The following is a 20291-nucleotide window of genomic DNA, read 5'->3' on the forward strand; positions in this document are numbered from 1 at the left end:
GTACTTTGCATTTGCTATGCTTTTCAATAGTGGATAAAGTGTCAGAAACTAGTAAGTTTTATTTTGAAGAAAAATAAAGAACAGAAGGGCTTCTGTTTCAACTGAATGTTGTCACAAACAAAATACTCAAAACTTTAAAAATGTACACCAGCAAAATACATAATTAATATGCTCTTACACACGCACACACACACAAACACACCACTGAAATCCTTTTAAACATCATACTGAAAAGTTGAAACGAGTCTGTTAGTCGTGTGTATGTACAAGAGCATTTCATTTGTGAGACAGTTTCAGTTGTCTGTATGATAACATTTCTTTGTGTAAATGTAAACCTGAATCATGTCCCTGATGGCCGCGCATTGGCTCCTCTCCACTCGCAACTAAAGTACTCTATATCACGTTGTAAAGTAGATGTTTAGGCACAATTAATATGTGAGTTGCAAAAAGAAGGCCTTGGTCACCATCTTACTAAGTCTTCTACTTCTTGCATGGTTTACGCAGCTGTGTTTGTCTTTTTTCTGCTTGTGATCCACTATCTATCTATCCATCCATCCATCCAAACCAACCAACCAACCAACCAACCAATTAACCTAACCAAAACAACCAACCAGAAAAAAAGCCCTTGGTTAACCTCTTGCAGCAATGTCTTGCCTGGAGACGATACGACAGCTGAGTTCTAATTGTAATGCATAACAAACTAAAAACTTGATTACCTCACAGATTCTGTAACAATCTGGTTCCTTAAAGCACTTAATGTATGTATGCCAAACACTCCTCTCACAGCAATAACAGTTTTTTTTTTCCTTTCAGTCCTTGTGTGTTTTTAATTCTTATCTGGCAGTTTCTTGGGAATAGTTTAAAATAAAATGCTTGTCGAAAAAAATGGGGACATGGTGCAGGCAATGTTTCCAGTTAACTACTAGATATAATAATTGCACAAAATACAATAATTCATTCGAGTGTCCATGTGGAAAGGGGCAGATGAAAAATATGGAGCCACTCCATAATTACTCCCATTGCTGCGATTTCAGCAGACTCCCCTCTACTTGGTGCACTTTAACCATGTTTCCCTGTGAATCTTAATCCTCAACAGCTAGTCTCTTGAGGAATTTTTTATTATTTTAAGACCGTTCGAGGGATTTTAGATTTCTACATACGCATTGGAACCCTGTTTATTAACTTTAAGTGCATCAGTAGGAAGATTTACTCAGTATAGTTCTCTGAATTGAGCAAAGCTGTAATCACAATATACTGTAATGTCATATGGTTAAAGTGAGTTTGATCATTTGGAGAGACAGAGATGGGACATGGTTCCTTGAGGGTTTTGTTGAGCGCCAACCCTGACATGATTTAGAAGCGCTTAATTATTATAATCTGCAACATGGAGCAAGTGTTTGGTAGCTCCGAGGAAACCTCTCAGACAGTGCCAGCATGAAATTGCTCTATTAAGAGTCCAATATCTGACATGCAGTTGTGGAACACGAATGGTATTCAGCAATACAGCCTCCAGGCTTCATGTCAGGCTTACAAACATATTATACAATACATTTTCATTTGTAGAAGAAATCAACACACCAAATCCATGCAGAGAACATGGTTGCTGATGACCTTGTTTAACTTTGCTTTCCAAATTGTATAGTCTGCAGTAAAATACAACAAATCCCATCACCGGTCTGCTGGCCCAACATCATTTATTAATCATACTATTGTTAATTAATGTTGCAATTTTGTTTAGCTAAGGCGTAATAGTGAATTGACCAAAATGAGGAAATGAGAATGAACTTGTCAACAGAATGGACCTCTTACATCACCGCGCAATGGAGAAAAGCCAGAGGGAAGGAAATGTAATAGAGGGATAAATGGGGCATTTATTGATAGCCTTATATCTTTGTGAACTAGTTTACAAGAAAATATGGAATTACAGTCAGAATGATTTACGCTCTATTGTTCAAACTCGGGCTGTTACCTTCCTACACCTATGAATATTAACATATTCCCTCGCTTACATTAGTGTTCTCTTCCTCGCTGTCAGAGACAGGCGTAACCACACGGCTCCTAGAGTAATTCTCACTGGAAATAATGGAGTTTTGTCATCTACATACATATACAGTATATTCAACCTCTCTTTCTCCTTCTTTCTATCACCATCACACATATTTACTGTATATAAACTGATAGTGCAGTTTTATGTTGCGCTTACATTTGCAGTTTGACCAAAGAAAAGACAAATGTAGGTAAACAACAGCTGTTACCAAAAATGTCATCTAGAGGCTTCAGTACATTGGCTTTTTCATATTCATTCATTTTATGAAACACTTATCCTCACTAGGGTAACCATCCATCCATTATTTTTCTGAGCCAGCTATCTTTGGGCGAGATGCAGGGTAATCCCTAAACTGGTTAGTGGGCAATTGCAGGGCAGATAGAAACAAAATCTTCACTCGCATTCATACCTGTGGGCAGTTTAGAGTCTTCAAATACTGGTATAGTTAGTTTAGTGGGGATAAGGGAGGAAACCAGATTCCCCAGAGAAAATCCACACAGGCAGGGGAGAACATGTAAACTCACACAGTCAATGCCCAGATTTTGAACCCAATCCTCGGAACTTTGAGGAAGGTGTCCTAACCAGTCATTTACCGTGCCATGCATCTTCATATTTTTCTATATTTTTCAGATGATGTCTTGTACACTTATAAATGTTATCTTTAAATATGCTGCTGGAATAAAGGACACTGGCAGAGCAATCACATCGGAGTTAATTTTAAATGATATAAATGTAACATAACCTTGTTTTACTTGTTTATGTACTAGCAAAGAAACAAATTCATTTGACTTGTAGCACCTGGCAAAAGTGATGATGTGTGTTGAGAAGCAGACAGAGTGCACAGACTCCCTCTTTTAATTGACTACTTCCTTCGTCATTTGAGAAGGGATCACTCCCATCTATTAAAGGCATTATGCTGCAGAGTCTGTCTCACCGAATAGTGTTGTAATTATAATGACTCCACTATCTTCCAGGTCGTGTTCATGGGCCTCTAAATACAACAATGTAATTCGTAGAGACAGGAAATAGATGGTGAGGAGGTCACCAAAAGCCATAATTGGACCAGTCAGTCAATAATGCCGCAGTCTTTGAGGCTACTAATGAAACACAAGAGACATGACTGTGCATGCCAGTTACTTGGGCAACAGGGAGATAGCTGCACATTCAGATGCATGTTTTTCCTCTAGAGATGTAGTGCTAACATGAGTAAGTGCACAGTATTGTGAGGAAAGAAGCTGTGCAACCCTTAGAAGAAAATTGAGTCTTTTCATGCTGTTTCATGTATTACAAAGTTCATAAGTGTGTGCACGAGCACACTTGATTAATATGTTGTGTTTGTCATTGTCTTGTTTTTCCTCTAGCTGGAACAACGTACATATTTGGGCGAGATGGTGGTATCATCACATACACGTGGCCACCAAACGACCGGCCCAGCACAAGGGCAGACCGGCTAGCCATCGGCTTCAGCACTCACCTGAAGGACGCCGTCCTTGTGAGAGTGGATAGCTCTTCCGGTCTTGGAGACTTCTTGAAATTGCACATCGTAAGTGGAAAACCATACTCACTCAATACAAAGAGGTGTTTGATATCCTGTCATAAGAAAAGGCCTTTTCTACCTTCCCATTTGATTTCCAAATGCTTTGGACTATGCGAAATTATTGACTTGGATATTATTCAGATGACCTCTTGCCACTTACTGACATCACTAATCTTTAACGCCATAGGGTTCTCGCCAAAGACATAAAAACATACAGGAAACTCCAGGCCTCAACACACTAACTTAAACACAAAGTCATTGTGCATGGATACAAGCAGGCCTGTCCTGATTAAACAGAACATCTGTGTTTGGGTTCAGCTCATGGTCAAGCGCATTTTGACCATTTTTATTCTCACCAATACTAAGGGACTTTTAATGCACAATACATCTGACGGTTTCTAGCTAGTTTTAAAGGAGACAACCTAATCTCCAAATCCATCCAGGCACTCCAACAAGACACTAAGAAGAACATGAAATAGAGTACAGCCATTGAGACAGATCAGTCAGATGTGCTAACGTTTTGATTCAAGACTTTTAAATGATCTTGCAGACAAGTCGCAAGAGACTGAATTCACTCTAAATTCACATTTCTTTTTACATTCACTTCATTACTGCACTAAAGAAAATTTTGTGCAGATGATACAATTTCCAAATTGCACGCTCAATAAAAGACTGTAGCATGTTAACAGTGTTAAATAAAGACCTCGAATGGATGAGTGGACATTTTCCACAGCCACAATAGCCCTACCTTAATTATACACATTCATGATTTGCTAAGAAGAGATCAAAGGAGAGTCTTTGTGTGTTAATCTCAGACAGGAAAGGTCCTACATCGTACAGCAAACATATGTTACCTTGTTGCAACATTCAATTGACAGGGAGAAATTGCTGATAAGGCATGTAGTACAGGCGGAGGCAGTGGGTTGTGAGAATCCCTTCTCCTCTCACATCAGCAGTCACACCAGTTGCTTCCTCAGAATGATTTATTCATTAATGCGTAGTATATTGGCAGGCTTTGAGGGTGTCACATTTAGTCAGAGTATGAGAAAAGTAGTTTTTAAATTGCCCAAAAGAGACATGAAATGGCTAAAGTTCATGTATTTCATTGATCTAGTTTGGGCATAATCCTGCAACCACAGTAAGTGTTTTATTGACAATGAAGAGAATCATATCTGGTAGCTGGTTGTGTTCATTAGAAAGCATTCTTTCCAAACGACAGACTCAAGAATAATTCCCAAGGGCGCCCCCACACCCCCCACACTCCTTCTTTCCATGGGTTACCTTGACTCCTCTTTCGAGGAGGAGTGTATCTTTAGCTCTATGAGACAGGATTAGACTAGATTTCAGTGTTTACACTCTCCCCTCATCCTTCCCCTTCCTCCAGCCTCCCTCACATACCTAATCGCAGACTCCCATTTCATCACGATAGCAAACCCATCCGGCCCTGAAGGACAGAATCTCAGCTTGCTCTTTTTTTTTCTTTTAACAGTAAGAAAGAAGGAACAATCTTTGCAATATAAGATGATGATAATTTAAATGCAGTTTAACAGCGTTTTGCCCCCCCATCCTCCCAATCTCCCGCAGCTTTCTCTTCACTGCAGATAAAGACAAAGACAGTGAAATCAGTGAACGATCAAATGTACAGCTATTAGTACTTGCCTCTAGGCCGTCATTGTAGCACATATGGAAGGAAGACTTCATTTCTAATCATGTTTCAGTATTTTCATCTCTTATCGCGAATTTACTGAATTTTTACACTAGAGTGCTGCGCAAATAACGCTACATAGGTATTCCAACACTGGTCCATACGTAATAACGAAGCCCTCGCAGTTAGATGTTTAAATGATAAATCTCTGCAGTGACATTATGCATTCAGGGCTTATTGGATACTAACTATAATCACTGTCTATCATTACATGTTTTGTGAATGCAATTAAGATTATTTCCCTAGATACAGATGTAGTTTGATTGAAGAATACAGCCACGCACGTCTCCATTGTTAAAATGGCTCAAGCCCTGAAGGCCTTACTAACCCAGGTCAAAGCAGACAGACCTATTTTTATAGTATTTGGACGATCGCTGGTAATTCAACCAGCGCAGTATTTTCTGCTCATGATAATAGTAAATATAAAGAACAATCTGCATTTTAACTCCTCCCCCAAACCACAACTCAGCCAGTCAAATTGTTTATGCGGGGCCCCTGTGCAGTGGAAGTGAGTGGGTTTGTGAGAGGTAGGCAAGCAGAGGAGAGAGTACAAAGTAAACAGATATTAGTCTGTTTGAAAAACAACAGCAAAACACCGTAAGAATGGGTTAGAGCTATTTAACTTTGAATAACTATACAGTAGATGCTTGTAACTACTCACACTGAACTTATTATTCAATTTTCAAGCACAGTAGGATTGTGTTCATTCATTTTGTTTTTCAACATTACATCATTTTTACAGTCTTACATGAATTCAATCAATGTTTTATTCGTTCAGAAGTACAGTGCATATTTAAACTGTATCTTCATTGACAGTCGGTTGTTAACAACATAAAGTACACGCTTTGTCAGACAATTCCTATTCATGCTGTGATGCTTTGAGAGTCAGCTTAAAGACATTTTTCTGCATTCCTTTTTTTCCTGGACAGCAGAATTGAATGTCCCTGTAATAGATTGCACGGTTTGATAGTTTAATATACACTTTATGTGTTCAAAATGTTCATTGTAATTTCTAGTTCTTTTGTGGAAGGTTTACTTCGTAGCTTTTGAGGTACAGTATCATTCATGATTTTGGCTCATTCAGTCAGGAAAATGGTGGTTTCGGAGGTTTTTTTTCATATTTTGTTGTCAATGAGAAGCAATGTTGAGAACTATTGGAGCTTCTCCTTATTCTCATGTGAGGTCCCCAGGGGTCCACTGAGCTTGTTTTGTGCCAGCTCAAAAATCTCTTTGCAGGGGGTTGAGGACTATTCTAAGCACTGTCTTCTATTCCTTTCTTCTAATTGCCTACAAGACTTTAAAAAACAAGCAATGAAGGCACTCAGGCTGAGACAATGTACTGTGAAGTTAATGTATTCTGTAGATGAGAGAGGATCGTGGAGAAATAATGACTTCTCTGCTGGAGCATTGCTCCCCTTGGTTCTCTTTAGCTGTCGACTAGAACGGGGATATTCTTCCTCTCGTGGATCACAATTTTACTGTAATTTCAACTCTTATTCCCTATCCTATAAATCTGTAAAAATAGCTTGAGGGGAAAGCACAACCGTAACAAATGTATGATAAGCTATATTTGTGAAAAGGAAAAGTTTTGTTTTTGAATACAGTGTGCGCAGTTTTGTGCTTCACCAAATGATGACAGCAGAACCAGATTTGATGCTGAGGTGAGATTGTTACCTGGGAGAGAAGCTGTGGGCCTCTGGAGACAGACTCTGTCACGCTATCCTTCATAGGTCTTTTAAACAGACCTGCAAAGGGAACAAATCTTTTTCCGATTTTCTACTCCTTTTAATGCCTCAGAGCCAGTAATTACTTCCAATGCTCAGTGCAGACTCGCATGCGATAGCCGCTGAATTTATGGTATACACTGTCCCATTGCTATTTGTTTGCTTAGGGTACATCACTCAGCTATTCTTCCAGTATTGCACTTCCAATCAGCATTCGACTCTAAATCATTTTAATGTGTTCTTTATTGCCGCAGTTGCCAACTTACGGTTTGCTAACCCACTGGCTCACCCATTTCTATGGCAACAGTGACACAGGACTGCAACATTGCCCTGATTTTTCATTGAAATTTTTCATCTTATTCTATTACTATATTGCATTTTATATTATCATTCAATCAGAATGTAAATCTACTTTGTATTTTGACAACACACAACATTGCATCATTGTGATCGATACATCCCGGTAAAATATTCTGAATAACCTGCAAATAGCAAGAATGTGTGGGCGTGTTCATCACATGTCAAATCTCAGAATCTTCTCCATGTTCAAAAATGTGTCATAATTGAAGTCATTATAATGTATTCTGAAGTCATTATACTATATTTGAGGGAGAACTGAAGTATAGGCTTCTGCCACTCGTTTTCATGAGTGGCTAATCGTTGGCCATGAGTTCACAGGTGAAGACCATTGCAACGTCCCAGATGCAACAGCCATATCACATAACCTTTCATAACGAGCAAATACTGTAAATATATACACAAATATCATCATCATCATCAGCTTCTTCTTTACGTTTCCAGCTACTAGGGCAGTTTGTTGCCAGTATATTCTGGGCATATATAAAGGTGGACAGTAAGGCAACTGGTTAGAGCACTGGCCTCACAGTTCTGAAGACCGGAGTTCAAATCCGAGCCCCACCTGTGTGGAGTTTGCATGTTCTCACCATGCCTGCATGGGTTTTCTCCAGGTACTCCAGTTTCCTCACATGTCACTTGCATTAATTGGACACTCTAAATTGCCCTTAGGTGTGATTGTGAGTGCAACTGTTGTTTGTCCCTATGTGCCCTGCTATTGCCTGGGAACCAGATTAAGGCGTACCCTGTCTCCTGCCTGAAGATACCTGGGACAGGCTCTTGCACTACCACGACCCTTGTGAGTATAAGAGGCTCAGAAAATGGATGGATGGATATATCTACATAATTTGCCAGTCGCCTCTTACTTTATTCTCTTATTTTTCACCCGTTTCCTGTCTTTGTATTATTGTTTTATAATACAGCTATGGTGGCCAGGTCAATCTGTTTCTTCCTTCATTATCACTCCATGGTGACAATGACCATGTTGTTCATGGTTCAGTATTAAGCAGTTGTTTTATGTTTGAGGGCCGATCAACTCGTCTGAATTGCTCTCTCATTTTTTTTTTGTGGTGATTTTACAGTTAAGTCACTTGGGATGTGGCAGGGCCAAGAGTCAGTTCTTTTCACAAACTATGCGATTTCCCTCACTTGTCATGAGATATGACAATGCGTTAAAGACTTGGGGTATTTCAGTGCATTAACTTTCTTTAGTCTTTTTGATGTTTGTATTGCCAGTCCTCATTCAACTAGAGTAAATCTGAAAAATCAATACGGCTAATTGGAAAGGCACATTAAAAGCATTTATAGCATGCAGACAGATGCTTTTTCCTTTGAATCCCTCATTTCACCTCATTTCACAGTTACCAGTTAAAGCAGAATCGCTCTGTGCTGGTCATTATCATTTGCAGAGTAACTTTTATGAGGCTGTGCTAATGCCACTGAAATGGTGAGTTTAAAGCTGACCATGTTGAGGAGACAGCAGTGAAAGGAACGGATGGGGGAGCTTCGCTGACCTCATTTAGTCCCTCTGTGATGATTCAGTCACACAAACCAGGCAGACAGCACTTGTACTCATATGCTGGTTATATGCTTCGCAGTCTTTGGACTGTAATGTCGTGTTTTAGCATTTGATTTATTGAAAATGACATTTGGGTATAGCATTGATTTTTTTTTTTCTTTTCTTGGGCTGTAAGCATGAGCGACCGTGGTCAAAGTGGATCGCATCCCATGTCTTTAATCACATAGTCAGAGCAGCCACTCGCCTCGGCTGATGTCACCTGACCTCAAAGAATCAAATCTCATCATCTCCATATTGCGAGGGGACAGCGTTAGAATCGGCATTACTCATCTTTCAATTCAATCATTTCTCAATTTGTTCAAGCTCTTTGCCACGATGAAACCAAGTGGTCCATGAAAAGGGATGACTATCTGTGTGTGCATGTGTGTGCCCACGAAAGGGAGAGAGTAGTTTTTGTGTGTGTTTCAGTGCAAGACAATGGTATGCCTTCTGTTTTATTAATGTTACAAATCACACTACAGTAGGTGTAGAACATCATTCTCAAAGCTGAACATCAATACGTTAAGGGCTCAGCAATATTGCCATGGATAACGTGAAGGAAATTTGATTTCATCGTCTCTCCTATTTTGCTGTTAGCCTGTTCGTTGTGCTCTCATGTATGGGTTACCAGGTTAAAAACATTGACATTCTATTCATTTTTACAAACTTAAGCATGAATTTTGTTTGTTTCAGCGCAGCCTTGTCATAGATCATGTATGCTTTTCTGTAAATCAACGAGAGTTAGATGATCCCTTTGCATACTTTTTTTTCTACCAATTGGAGCACAACAGCATGAAATGGACATATCTGTTGACTTTTGACACAGCTGCCCCCACCCTCAGGGTGAGATAAATATAGCTTCCCTTTAGTTTAGGCCATTGCAGCACACCACAGTTAACAACATTTAAGCGTTTTTCTACATTGTCCCCGAAAAGGTACAGGCATAAAAATTATATTTAATGATTTTTGTATGAATTTTTTTATGATATTTTAGAATAATTGATTCAGCATTCATTGTTACATCTAGAAGCCCTGGAACCAAAATGGATGGCATCAACAGCAAAGGGTATATTCATTTTACACATCTTATTTGATGTAAAACATTTTTTAATCTTTTTTTGTTCATTTATTTATGGCCCATTTCGATGAATCATTTTTCATGGTGTCCCAAATGATACAGAAGAGTGTTAGGTGAATCATTTGAGCAAGCGAAGTTCTGCATCAATGTCTCAGTACTTTCAATAGCTCCACAGCAGTGAAGTTTTTGAAGTTTTGTGTTACTTGCTAATATTTCCCGAAAATGGTTGAAAAACTCCATTGTTGTAAAGTAGTATATTTTTTCCACTGCCTATACTGTAGTTGCTGAGTATTTGTGCTGTTTAGTGATTACTGAGTCATTGGCTATCATTTCTGTCTTCTCAAATTTAAGAGTCGGATTTATTTTTTCCCCTTCTGATTCAGACTCAAAAGGTACCTTTAAAGGGGATATTGTATATTGTGAAAAATTTGCGGATTCTTTGAATACAAATAATGGTGTCTCTCAAGTGCCTTCCCACTCTTTAAAACTGGAAGCCGCCACTAGGTGATTTTCACTCATTTGAGAATACGTGGATGTGGCGCATGGAGAACACACATTGCCAGATACTACCAAATTGTGCCATTCAGCAAAATTGGGGAGCACTACCTGTTCTGACTACTTTAAGAAACAAATTTACTTGGTTGGGCAAGTTCCCAGTTAATTGGTTGGAGGACCCTTCAGAGACTCAGCTATTCATATCCACGTGATTCAAAAGTGTGTTTACCTAAAAATAATTTTCACACTGTTGAGAAACCCTAAAAAATTCCGTTGAAAACTGTTAAAATGTACCGCCATGTTGTTTCAATTACTTGTTCCTGCCAACATATTTGAATCATTGGTGGGATATGTGGCTTCAGCCTAGCTGGTCGCCATTGACATGCACTGCTTGTGCGAGCAAAATAGCTGCAAAAGACTGCAGTTGGTTTTCAATAGCATAGTTAGTGTTGCCAAGTTAATGACTTTGTTGGTGTTTAGTGACTGCCCAGCTCTCCTCCAAGCAATGATTTGCAGCCATCTTGATAGCTTGTTCCATGGCCTTATTCAGGGTGCATATTTTATGAGTGCAAGAGCTTGTCGAATAAGTCGTCTGCTACAGCAGGACTCCTCATGGTAAGATAAAGAAAGGACAATAAAATGTTGTTTTTTTTTCCACTTGGATCTCTCAGGTAAGAGGTGAGAGAAGCAGGCATGGATGTGTGATCTCTTTCAAATGAGTTTTCACCAATGCATTGGTTCCTGTTCCTGGACACAACAGAATTGCTGAAATTGTCTCTCTGTTGCTGTAAACACAGCACCAAATAATAATTGTTTCGTTTTTTTAAACTTTCATTTTCTGCTTCATATTATTTAGTTTGAAGGATCTTTTGGTGTGTTTGTCCAAGAAGGGCAAAGTAAACACCTTAACAGCAGTAATGAAAAGAGCAAGTGGGGCTTAATTCATTTTTACTGTCATCGTCCCCTCCCTTTACTTGGCCTATTAAATCAGTTATGCTTGAAGTAGCTGCCTTTCCTTAACACTTTCATGTACCAGTGTAGTTTGCGAAATTTAGTCTTCTGCCTTATGTGAGGGGCTATAAAAGATGAAGAAAATTGTTGTGGGAATATTGTGGCCTCATCTGAATCTGCCTTGAAGTTAACCCGGAGATTAATAATAATTAATATTTTAAATCTGTCCTAACCACTGCAGCATCATTCTATTTGATCAGGAGTACAATTATACAAGTGTTTCATTCAAATTATATCTAAATTCTTTCACAGTCTCCAGATGCGGCCCTTACCATTAGTGCCTTATACACCTGTGTTTAATCTCCATGCAGTCATTTGTGTCTCCATTGCAGGTTGTTATTTATAAAGAAATGTGTCTGAGAATGTAACTGCTTTTGGGCGCTAGTTTTGCCCACTATGCTTATCTGGTCAGTAACACAAACCCACACGGCCCGCCAGCCAGCCAGCCACTCATCGAGACTCTTGTGTTTGCGTTTTAATCCATAAACATCCAGTCCATAAACTCATAAACTTTGTCAACCAAGTAATTTTATTGTCATTTCGCCTTCATGAAACTTTAATAGCTGCTGTATATTAGAAACAAAGTAACGCCATAAGCCGGGAATGTTTGACTCATTCAGTCGTAAAACAGATGGTAGACAAAGTTCTGTGCCTCTCTAGGCAGTAATATCTGCTAGCTATGGATAAATGTTAATCATGTATGACATGCAAGCAACAAACGTCCAAAGGGTCTAAAATAATTTAAAAAAAAAGCATAGTTGCACACACCGTTTGACTGTTTAATGTTAAAGAATAACTACAGATAAAGGTGAAAGGCTGACATTTCGTCAGGATATATCTCTTAGCCTCTATGAGCGCTTCCACCTCACTGGAATAGCAAAAAGCGGAGATGGAAAAAGACAAGCAGCACTCAACTACTCTCTAATTCACCACAAAGATATAGAACCACTGAGGGCATCTCGTTAATAATGTCTGACGCCACAATTAAAAAAACATGAATAGACAAAATTGGGCGCAGAGTAAAACACAGTGACAACAAAATGCTGGGTACCTCACCCTGTGATAATGGCCCGAAGACAATGAAAGAATGAGAGGCAAATGACAAGTTGAAGGCAAAAGAAATGATAGTCCGAGGACCCAAACAGTTTTGTAAATTCCTGTGCCGGCAAAGAGTGATGAGAAGAGGATACCATAAAATGAAGTGGAAGAAGTAATTTCCAAAAGGACACAACTGTACATATCTATCAAACCACAATACTGTTGTTTTAGGATTTTTTTTTTTTTTATGAATGCTGACAGGTTTTTAAGTATATGCATACAAAGCATATATAAGTACCTGTAGACTAATCCTTTGTGACCTTTTCTTTGCTCATTTTGTCAAATAAATTAAGATATTTTTTAATTTGTTTTTAGGAGCAATTCAATCCAATGCCTAAGTCTAACATTACTTGCTATGCGCAACCTTTTCAACCACCAATTTGTTCTGATTTAGGAAGCTCTTTTTCACATATGAAATAATCGAAACATAATCTTGCCATAACCATACACTTCATTGACTACACAGACTTTGTTTCACCTTTTTACCATTCTAAACAAGAGAAAAGTAAAGAAAAAGACAAACCAAGTTGACCGCTGTAAACAAAATTTGACTATGAAAAAAAAATAATATTCTTAATGCTCGTGACAAGTGATGGATGTGTATAGATTGTGGAATGGATTATCGGTCCGAATGCATTAGATTTAATGCAATTTGCTTCAACTGCTATAATATCAAAACTGTGGTATTAATTTTGGTGGCGTAAAGGACATGCAGCTAAATTTGCAGCAATTACTGCTGGTGCGTAGAAGACAAGCAAAACAAACACTCTCTAAACACAGTTTACTTTTCGGTTTACATTATGTTCTTTTATTACTGTTGCCTGAAGTTTTATTGCCCAGGGAACTCCTTTCATCCAAGGGGCAATTTCCGATTCTGTGGTAGTCATTGTGTGTGACCATCACAGGTAAAACCTTGTGTGGTGGAGCTACAGTCTAGTTCATACTGTATGTGCATTTGTCCTTTGATTGAATTCTGACTTCAACTTCTTGGAGGTTCCACAGTGTGGGAGCAACATTTTTTTACTGACTTTGTCCTTCTGATCTCCAGCTGTTCCCTCCTTTACAAAGGCAGAGTCATCAATGGTGGGGAGTAGAGTTTGAGCCCCGATCACTTGACCACATTATAACATATGACTAGAAGAATCCACCTGCGACCTGAACATACAGGACAAACTACATTTTAAGTCATGCCGTACTTGTTCTTTCGATTCCCACAATGGAGACACAAACACCATGGAATGGCTTAAATGAGTGGGTTTAGTGCTACTTGATATTTTTCATGCCCTTTAAAGCTGCTTGTATTGGCAGTGCATCAATTACAGGACACAGTTTCCATGAAGCCTTAAGAGCCCATAAGGCTTTTGAGGAGGCAGTATCACTCCCCATGAAATTCTATTATTTGTGGTCGTTCCATTGAGGGTGAGAGACTCTCATTCCATCCACCAATACGGGCCATGAATTTCCAGTGGATGCCCTGAAATCAGAGTTATAGTTGCCTGTGAAGGCACATCCTATGGCAGAGTGCACATGCAAGAGCAATGAATGTCTGTGTGTGTATGTTCGTGTGTGGGTGGGTGGGTGTGTGCACGTGTGTTTGCGTGTGTCTGTTCAATAAACCCATCACAGGCCTCGTAAAGAAAGCTGACATTTACAGTGAAGGACAAAGGTCAAGGATTCAGGGCTGATGAGATCATGATGGAGGAAAGCGATTTTAAATAAATGCCCTTTGATAGATGGCTAAAATGTGTCAGGGATGAATAGAAAAGGAAAGGAAAACTGAAAAATATAGAATGTAAGCAGGGATAAAGGTGATTCATCAGACTGACGTGAAAGTAAATATCGTGTGAAGATCAATTATGTTGCCCATAGTTTGGAGAGTGAGAGGATCTTAAGTGATCAATGAAAACTGATTCAGGATTCATACATCATTTTCAAAGAGCAATGTGGAGAGCAGTCTGTCTTTGGATCTCATTGAAATGCTGTCTGTCAACCCCCCCGAAAAACACACAGGACTTCAACATCCCCATTTGTAGCACCACTGTCAGTAAATCCACCCCCAGAAAAGATTTGCACTTTCACATTTTAGTCTGTGTGTACTCTACAAGTGTGAAATGTTTTGCATTTAAAAATTAAAAAAAAAAAAAGAAACATTCACCTGAGATGTTGACAAAGTTAATGATGACACTACAATGTAGCAGAGGGACGGACATTTACAACCAGAGTCTGTTAGGACCAACAGTGCTGCCAGTTTTTTCCTTTCATCAAACACTACAAAACCACGTTCTTTTCCCTGGTAGCATGGTTTTTCCTTTTTCTGTCATGTGGCTGTGTCATATCTGGGACTTTGGGGTTTTTGCATACGTAGAAAACAAGAGTATGAAAACAAAGAAACGCAAGAGACTCTTTTATGCTTGTTTTCTGGGATGAGCAGTGAGCTGCCTTGTGCACACTCCATCCATAGCAGCGAGATCCTGTTGCGGTTGTTGTTGTTGTCGTTGTTGTGTTGGTCAACGTCACTCTTCCCAAACACCACAACTCACAGGGAGGCAGTAAGATGTTGGCAGACCATAATGGAAATGTCATCTTTTTAGATTAGAGATTGGCCAGGCTTTTATGAGAGGGGGAAGTAATGGAAGGTGTGTAGTAAAAGATTCATTTCCACTAGGTTCTGAACCAGATTTAAGGCAGCTGAATGAAGATGGATGTTGTCATAGACAAACAGAAAAGCCAATATTCACTTAAAGCATCCCAGCAGTTTGTCAAATGTTATGTATTCCCACCTCAAATTGATCACAATGTTTTATTTGGTGAACTGAATCCTAGCGTGCACTGCATGAAATGCAGGCGTCTTTGTGAGTTCAAACAGTTGTACTGTAGTCACTTCAGGGCCCATTTGGAAATATTGTATGGTCTGATATTTTTCTTTTCTTTTTTTTTTTTATACATACATAAAACCTCACCTTCTTTAAGCTTTTAAGATCCTGTAAAACCAATCAATTACCACCTGGAAAACCCTTGATGAGATTTAACAGATATGGATCTGGAACTTGAGATGGCATTTCTGAAATTTTGTACACATGGAGAATTATTTTGAAATTATAACAGTCGTAAATTTTGTCTCAAGCATGAGACATTGTTTGGAAAATTGTTCCTTAAATCATTTGTGTTCTGGCACCAAGTGTTGTTGTTTGTTAACCTTATTAACATACAGACTATCATTGTTTAAAAATCCTCAATGCTAAATTTAAGAAACAATTGCATAACCCACACTAATAAATATAAGCTTATTGCCAATTGTGACACGAAATTTAATAAAATATTAGCATTTTTAATATTAGAAAAATCTTCTTTTGTCATTTTATTATTTGTTTCCAGTCATATCCCACCAGTAAATGATGCCAATTCAACCTAAATGTTTAAAGTTGTAAACTTCAGTTGTAAACATAACATTACTTTTTATGTGGAAAATATTATTTAAGAAAGGTGTGTAATTACTTTTGCTGTAAAAGAACCCCACTGCAATTTACAGCTGGTCAACATATTCGTTAAATTATGAGAATGGAAGTAGATAGCTATCTGTTTCAATTAATCCAAATCAAAACAGAGCTGTCATTGCTGAAAAATCATTAATAAATCCAAACTTTAAAAGATAAAACCAGAGATACATTCCATAAACCAGATTCAGTCATGTTATAACTATCAATAAAATTTAACTAAAATATATCAGTTTTCATACAGTTTGAGGAACTCCCCCACACTGTAGTTATGTAATGAAATGTAGTGTAAAATAGTGGGTGAAATGCTAACAGTTGTGAGGCACAGCACCATTGAAAAACTGGACATCTTCTCCTCCCTTTAATCACAGTATTTTTGTCACTATGTCAGACTGCAGGGGAGCCTTCAAATGAGCAATGATATCAAGTCCAAATATTTGCCCTACAGCTCCCCAGTGGAAGGACGCTTGACATTTGAAGCAAGCTGCTAAAATTACATTGGCAATAGTCATAGAATAAGCGAGCACAATACATATTTACAAACGGCAAATGTTGTCAAATGTGTTTTTCCAAAAGGCCATGATACAGGCTGTGGAAAGTATTCTAATATTTGGTTTTATTAATTCGCTCTAATTAGCAAATTTTTTTTTGTTTGTTTTTGTTTTTACATTTGCATCATTTGCCTCCAAAGAACACTACTATTTTTGAGCCAAACTTACTTTTATTATGGCCTGCAGTCCCAGTTATATTCTTCTTCCAATCTTTATAATATAAAATGAAGCTTTTTATCTACTGTATTTGATCCAGGTGCTCAATGTTGTTTATTTATTGTCTCTTGTTGTTTAGAAGTTCTTAAGTGAAAAACAAAATAGAATGGGTGTTCCCAAAAGAACTGTTGTATCATGTTGTTTTTGATTTTGTTGAAAATTAGCGCTATAATTGATTGTGATTAAATGCATTATTTAACGTTTGTTACTATGGTATTAAACACAGCGCTCGGATGGTGCATCATCATCTTCAACTTATTCCACCTTCTCAGCTTCAAAATCTGACTCCAAAGAGAAATAAATGACAGTAACACTGTTTACCTTGTATGTTGATCTTTTTTGTTACATATTTATGGCATCAGTTTGATGGTTATGATCCTGTCAAACAGTCAGTGGAGTTAGTCAAAGACAAGAAAAGCATGAAGTGATATTGCGGCATAGTTCTTTCTTCTTTCCTTCTTGTGCAGTTTGTCATCTCAGAGCCAGTTGGAGGAGCAAAAATGACTCTCCAGACAGTTTGAAGGCCCCGTTCAAATAGCAAATTTGTTTAACTGCATAAATCCATCCAATAATCACCAATCACCTACCGGTGTGAAACATGCAGACTGTTATCGTATATTATCCGTGTAATAAGGACATGGGGGCGTGTTGCCTGTCACGCCACACGTAGAAGCTATTGTTACAGCCAATAGACAATAATAACAAGAATTATGAATGTGAATAATTACTATGATGATGATGATGTTCTTTTATTGAAATTGAGTTCTCTGCCTTTGCAAACCTGATCAGTGACTATGAGAGGGTTAACGGCCCGCTTGGCCACAAGAAAGCGTTTAGCGTCCGGTGTTACCCTCTGAGCTAAAATGAGGATGAATAAACGCCCTGACACTAAAAGAAGACAATTAAATTCAAATTCTATTTCCATGTTAGAGTGATTACATCACACAGCGTGCATGTGCAGACTCGCCTTCAGCATTGGCTCTGCAGCAGATGAAGAGTACCACTTACACAATTCATATACACAGAAATACAAGTCAAAACAGACACAGATATGAAGCATCCATTAAGGCACCACACAAATTAAGATTTGGTAGAGTTCCCTAGTATCCCCTCTTCTGGATATTGTCAAGCCTTCCTGGCTGTGTTTATTTCAGCTTCTTGTCCCGACATGCATGCAGGAGGCCTGGCACGACCATCGCTTTTTAGTATTCATACAGCGATTGCTTCCAGATTCCATGCTCATTTTAGCCCTGTGACCCATCAAGAGGGCAGAACCAACGCTTTAGCACACGCTCTAATGAGTGTACATATATTTCTGCATCCTCACACTGTCCGTTTGTGTACGCTGCTCTTTGGGGCACCTACATTCAGTGCCATTTATATGTTTTTTGTGTTATTAATTTCTTATCATCTGATTTGATGTTTTTGTGTAATTACACCTACATCCTACATCTTGAAAAAGTTGGAAAACCATTTATTACACGTCATTACAATACAACAGTTCTCTACTTATACACCTGCAACCATAAATTTCCAGGGTTTTCACTTTGAAAACAGATTATCCCCTACATAGCTTCCAGGAAAAAAAGTGATATTGCTCTTATAAATGTTGAGAAACACTTCTAGGCTGCATGATAAATTTTAGGGTGGCTATAAAGTCAATGGAATATTGTGGATTTGAAGCTCAAATTGCCACATATTTGGAGATGCACATAGTAGTCATATAGGTCTCTAAGATACTGTACACTGGCGAGATATGTTAAAAGGTATATTGAAGCACCACGTACAATCCATTGAAGAAATCTGCTTTCCATAACCGTGACCACTAGCCTTATGTATTTCTTTGTCTTGAACAGCTGGAAGAAAGTGTTTCCATTCATACATGTCAAAACTGTGCTGACCTCCCGCGCAAATACCCCCAGCAGCTTCAGCAGCACCAGCAAACAGCCATAACATTGAGGAAGATTTTTTTTTTTCTCAGTTTTGGCTTTCTCATTATGGCCTGGACAGCACATTAACAATAGAGCTTTCTTTGAGTGAAATTGTTCTCGAGCATGACATACACTAGCAGGAAGAAACACATAAATATTTAATGAGAAATAGAACATTGTTTCTTTTGCGCCACTGCTTGTTATCAGTTATGTGAGGCTTGATAGCACGTAAATCATTTAACAGGAAAATTTTATGATATGTAAAAAGAGTCAATAGTCAAGCTTCAGGACGGGACCCAAACACATAAGATAACCATAACCATTACCTAGGAGTATTTTTTTTTTTTTATGCCAACATACCTTATACCATAAAAAATGCTTACAGTGTGGAGTTGGCCTCAGATAATTACTAATTGCTAACTAACTAATAATTATTTCTTTGAATATTACTTTGTCCCAGTGGGTACTAAACTTCATACTTACACTTATCTTAAAGATATATATTTTTCTCTCTCTGTTTGCTACTTTCTCACTGAGATGATATACCAATGAAGATTTAATTGCAGGCAGCACTGATTAACACTTTTGCCTAACAGTTCTGAAAACCGGGGTTCAAATCCGGGCCCGGCCTATGTGGAGTTTGCCTGTTCTCTTTGTGCCTGTGTGACATTTTTAGGGGTACTTCACTTTCCTCCCACATGCCAAAAACATGAAGACCAAAGACCCCAAATTGTCCGTAGGTGTGAATGTGTATATGTGCCCAGTGATGGCCAAGGAACCAGCTCAGAGTGTACCCGCCTCTCGCCCGAAGATAGCTGGCATAGACTCCAGCACATTCGCGACCCTAGTAAGGATGAGCAGTACAGAACATAGATGGATGGATTTCATTGTCAAAAAAAGTAAGACGCTTACCTTTTCCCCCCAATCATGTTAGATCATTTCCTTAAAGGTTCAACTTTAACTGAGTGCATCTGTGATTAGTATGTTCATGTTAATGAAGCATTTTTACTGGTCTCGCTGTGATAACTTCAAGGGAAGCACCTGTTTGATATTGGAGATTCCTGCTGCGATCACAGCCAAGGTAACTAGGAAAGTATTAAAAATAGACAAGGTGTCAATTTGTGTAACTATGTAAAGTAATTCTTATATACACGAGGTATATATATAAAATTGAAAAGATGAAAATATTTGTTCATGCATGCTAGGCCACTCAGCCACAAATTTATATATTTTATAGTTTTGTTTTTTTTAAGGAATTTCCCTTACATATAAAGAGTGACGCTTGTTGTGTTTTCAACTTAATATTCTGGTCCCGTTGATGTTGTCTGCTGAAACTAGATGGATATGACCCTAAACCGAGCCACAGCAGGGGAACAACACCTTTCAAAAAAAGAAAATAAAGACGAGCCTGGAATGCAAGAAATGCATCAATTGCCTCCACCTAACTGCTTGCTACATCTGAATGCTTGTGAGCGGCTGATAGTTTTCACTT

At 38.5% G+C, this 20291-nt stretch overlaps 1 protein-coding gene across 11 annotated transcripts in view; it reads left to right on the top strand.

Moving 5' to 3' along the window:
• LOC133509912 (neurexin-1a-like) overlaps positions 1–20291 on the top strand; it is a 211969-nt gene that overhangs the window by 143980 nt on the left and 47698 nt on the right. For all 11 annotated transcript variants that reach the window (XM_061837396.1, XM_061837397.1, XM_061837394.1 and 8 more), the window contains one exon: positions 3409–3590. In XM_061837396.1, the coding sequence (XP_061693380.1) occupies positions 3409–3590 (182 nt within the window). The remainder of the gene's footprint in view (positions 1–3408; positions 3591–20291) is intronic.

This window comes from Syngnathoides biaculeatus, chromosome 12, assembly GCF_019802595.1.
Source record: "Syngnathoides biaculeatus isolate LvHL_M chromosome 12, ASM1980259v1, whole genome shotgun sequence".
In the NCBI taxonomy this organism is placed as follows: domain Eukaryota; kingdom Metazoa; phylum Chordata; class Actinopteri; order Syngnathiformes; family Syngnathidae; genus Syngnathoides; species Syngnathoides biaculeatus.